Genomic DNA, 4,569 nt, shown 5'->3' on the forward strand with positions numbered 1-4,569 from the left:
CTTTGGCCATTGACTTGGAAAATATTTCCATTGGCTGGATTAAGTACCTCAATGTTTCCATGAGGTTGAATATTTTGAATAAAAAATGGTCCAGTCCAACGGAACTTTAACTTCCCTGGGAATAAATGAAGGCGAGAGTTATAAGGAGCATTCTCTGCCCTACGTGGAAAGATTTTCTCTGAATGTGCCTATCATGCCAGATTTTCGTTCGATCTTTGTAAAGTTTTGCGCTATCGTAAGCATCATTCCTTAATTCTTCCAACTCAGTGAGTTGAAGTTTTCTAAGCTCGCCGGCCTTTGCTAGATCAAAATTTAAATGTTTTATTGCCCAATAAGCTCGATGCTCAAGTTCGACTGGCAAATACAGGCTCTACCAAAGATTAACCGATAAGGGGACATTCCTATTGGAGTTTTGAACGCTGTTCTGTAGGCCCACAAGGCATTAGATAATCGTAAGGACCAATCTTTACGAGTCGGATTGACGGTTTTTTCAAGAATGGTTTTGATCTCACGATTAGAAATTTCGACCTGCCCACTGGTTTGTGGGTGATACGGAGTAGCTACCTTATGAGTGATTGAATATTTGCGCATCAAGCTTTCGAAAACTCGGTTACAGAAATGTTTCCCTACATCACTAATGATAGCACGAGGGGTACCAAATCGGACAAACACTGTATTTTTGAGGAATTGAACAACAACCTTATGATCATTCGTTCGACAAGCTGTGGCTTCAACCCATTTTGACACGTAGTCGACTGCGACTAAAATGTATTGGAATCCGTGTGAAATGGGGAAGGGACCCATGAAGTTAATGCCTCAAACATCGAAGATTTCGATGATCAAAATTGGTTGTTGGGGCATCTCATTTCTTCGACTGATTTTTCCTAGACGTTGACATCTATCACAAGATTTAGCAAAGAGATGAGCGTCATGAAATATTGTGGGCCAATAAAAATCACACTGCAGATTTTAGCTGCTGTTTTCTTTCCTCCAAAATGCCCACCACAAGCATGATTGTGGCAGAACTCGAGAATACCACTCTGTTCTCTCTTTTCAATACACCGACGAATTATCTGGTCTGGCAGTATTTAAATAAATACGGATCATCCCAGAAGAACCATTTGGCTTGGGCGAGGAAGCGCAGGCGATTTTGTTTACTCCAAGAGGTGGGAGTTTGACCTGTCACCAGGTAGTTGACAATGTCAGCATACCAAGGTGTGTCAGAAATAGAAACTGCCATGATTTGCTCGTCAGGAAAATTTTTTGAAATTGGGAGAGAGTCAGAAAGAGTTTCAACTACTAGCCTAGATAGGTGGTCTGCAACCACATTTCGCATCCCTTTTTATCTCGAATTTCGAGATCAAACTCTTGAAGAAGAAGGATCCATCGTATCAACCTCGCTTTTGCATCCTTCTTGGCAAGAAGGTATTTCAGCGCTGCGTGATCAGTGAAAATGACTACTTTGGACCCTATAAGATAGGAACGGAATTTATCTAAGGCAAAAACTACTGCTAGTAGTTCCTTTCCGTGGTGAATAATTGAGCTGGGCATCATTAAGCGTCTTGCTGGCATACTGGATGACATGGGGGAGTTTGTCAACTCGTTGCCCCAATACAGCACCTATAGCGTAATCGGATGCATCACACATCACCTCAAATGGGAGATCCCAATTGGGTGGTTGGATAATAGGTGCTGAGGTCAACTCAGTTTTCAGCTTCTCAAAGGCGGATAAACAAGCGGTAGAAAACTCGAAAGAAATGTCTTTGGCTAACAAATCACACAGGGGTTTTGAAATTTTTCCGAAGTCTTTGATGAACCTTCTATAAAACCCTGCGTGCCCTAGGAACGAACGAACTTCTTTACAGTTCTAGGTGGAGGGAGATTTGCTATAAAATCGACCTTGGCTTTATCTACCTCAATTCCTTTATGGAAATAATATGCCCTAGAACTATCCCAGAGGTACCATGAAATGACACTTCTCCCAATTTAGCACGAGGTGCTTCTCTCGACATCTTTTCAAAACTAGCTTTAAATGATTCAAACAGTCATCAAAACTCGACCCGAATACAGAAAAATCATCCATGAAGACTTCAAGAAAGTCTTCGACCATATCAGAAAATATACTCAACATGCACCTTTGAAAGGTGGCAGGAGCATTACATAGCCCAAAGGGCATACGTCGATAGGCGAAGGTCCCAAATGGACAGGTAAACGTTGTCTTTTCTTGGTCTTCTAGGGCTATTGGAATCTGGTTGTATCCCGAATATCCATCAAGAAAATAGTAATAGCATGACCGGCTAAACGTTCAAGCATCTGATCGATGAATGAAAGAGGGAAGTGATCCTTACGTGTCATCGTGTTTAGTTTTCGGTAGTCTATACAAACTCGTCATCCGGTTTGGACTCGAGTAGGTATGAGTTCATTATCCTGATTTGTCACAACTGTGACACCCGACTTTTTAGGGACAACCTGAACTGGACTAACCCATTTACTATCTGAGATGGGGTATATAATACCCGCATCTAAAAGTTTGATGACTTCTTTTCGGACTACCTCTTGTAATACCGGATTGAGTCGTCTCTGTGGTTCTCTCGATGGTTTGAAATTTTCCTCAAGATGAATTTGATGCATGACCACAGAAGGACTGATGCCTTTGATATCAGCTATGGTCCACCCAATAGCTTCTCGATTTTCGCGCAGAACGTCAAGTAACCGATTTTCTTGTGATTTTTCTAGAGTAGGGGAGATAATGACAGGGAAGGTTTCAGCATTACCCAAAAATGCGTATTTCAGCGTATCAGGCAATTGTTTTAACTCAAGCTTTGGAATTTCTTCCACTATTGGGGATGACGAGAGAGAGGACAGACTCTGTACTTTTGGCTGCCAATCCATCATAGGGACAGATTCAAGAAGAGAGTTTACCTCCCTGATGGATTTCTCAGTATCGAACTCAAGGCCGAATTGGCCAAAATACTCTTCTAAAGGATCCTTGTTTCTCTGCTTCTTAAAGTGCTACTGACCAGGGTGTCGATCATATTGACTTCTTCCAAATCATCCATGTCAGTAGATTGAAATTTATTTTGGAAGACATTCATTTTGACCTTCATGTCCCCAAATGATAGGGTCATGATACCATTGCGACACTTGATGACTGCATCGGAAGTGGCTAAAAAGGGTCTTCCTAAGATGACTGGAACATGAGAATTTGGGTTAATGACAGGTTCAGTGTCAAGAACCACGAAGTCAGCAGGAAAGTAGAAATCCTTCACCTTGATAATCACATCCTCCACTATTCCCTTGGGAATCTTCACCGATCTATCTGCTCGACTTAGAGTGATATCCGTAGGTTTAAGTTCCCCTAAACCTAATTGCTGGTAGACTGAGAAAGGCAGAAGATTCACACTAGCCCCAAGATCTAATAGACATTTCTCAATCATCGTATCTCCAATGTGCACAGAAATTGTAGGACAGCCTGGGTCCTTGAATTTAGGAACAATTGTCTGCTGAATCAGACAGGAAGACTGGGCTGTCATCATAGCCTCTCTTGGCACAGGAGTTTTTCGCTTCACTGTGGTGAGATCTTTGAGAAACTTGGCATATGAGGGAATTTGACGAATTGCGTCAAGGAAGGGAATATTTATTTGAACATTTTTGAACACTTCTAGAATTCCTTCCAATTGTTTTCCTTTTTTGTTGTCTAGAAGTCTATGAGGGAATGGAGCTTTGGGAATGATCACTCGACTTTCGAGGAGGAGGAGGAGGTATTTCCTTAGACTGGTCTTCTTTTTCTGTGGAAGGTGTACTAGAGGTTGTTTCTTTGGATAGAACCTCCTCAGGCATTTCAACTTTATTGTCCACCCATTTGCCAGATCGTAAGGTGTGGACGGCTTGGACAGAATTAGAGGGACCTGCCTGACTATTGATTTCATACTGTCCTCTTGGAACAGTTCCTGCTGGATTAGGCACAGTTTGACTGGGAAAAACTGGCCTTTGTTTTTCTCTCCTATGGATGAAGCTAACTGACCCATTTGAACCTCTAAATTTTTGATCGCTTGTGCAGTGACCTGGTTGGTCTGAGACTGGTTCTAGGTAGTTTGGATTTGTTGCTGTATGAGTTACTGTTGTTGCTTTAATATCTCAGCCATCATTGATTCCAATGCTGAGTTTGGTTGAGCAACAGGAGGAGAGTAATTGGTCATAGGGTCGACAATGATCGCCCGTTGATCAGAATTTTGAGGTGAAGAATAGGATGGTTGCGGAACCAAAGATAGGTTCGCACTGGCATGAGTTTGACGATTGAAATTTTTCTGAAACCCTGGAGGACCTCCTGATTGGATAGGTTCACTTTGTCGATAGGAGAAATTAGGGTGAAACCTATTATCGGGATGGTACGTCTGACTATAAGAGTTAGGAGTGGGTTTCCTATATGTGTTGTAATTTCCAACAGCATTGGCTTGCTCTGACTGCGAGGGAGTCAAGGTGGGACAATTCTCCGTAGAATGATTGAAATTCTCACATAGCTGACATGATGAAAATGTCTCTGTGGCGACTTGTAGAATTGGAGTGGTT

At 42.0% G+C, this 4,569-nt stretch overlaps 1 protein-coding gene across 1 annotated transcript; it reads right to left on the bottom strand.

Annotated features, from left to right (window-relative positions):
• Window positions 1-2,978: 2,978 nt before the first annotated feature.
• Window positions 2,979-4,145, bottom strand: LOC147381358 (uncharacterized). Its single transcript, XM_086430537.1, has 2 exons — window positions 4,120-4,145; window positions 2,979-3,705 (listed from the first exon to the last, which is right to left on the bottom strand). The coding sequence occupies exons 1-2, from the start codon at window positions 4,143-4,145 to the stop codon at window positions 2,979-2,981; spliced, it is 753 nt and encodes a 250-aa protein (XP_086286663.1).
• Between the last annotated feature and the right edge of the window lie 424 nt (window positions 4,146-4,569).

Source organism: Akebia trifoliata, unplaced genomic scaffold (assembly GCF_017979445.1).
Source record: "Akebia trifoliata isolate Shusen 1 unplaced genomic scaffold, ASM1797944v1 Contig00540, whole genome shotgun sequence".
Classification (NCBI taxonomy): Eukaryota; Viridiplantae; Streptophyta; class Magnoliopsida; order Ranunculales; family Lardizabalaceae; genus Akebia; species Akebia trifoliata.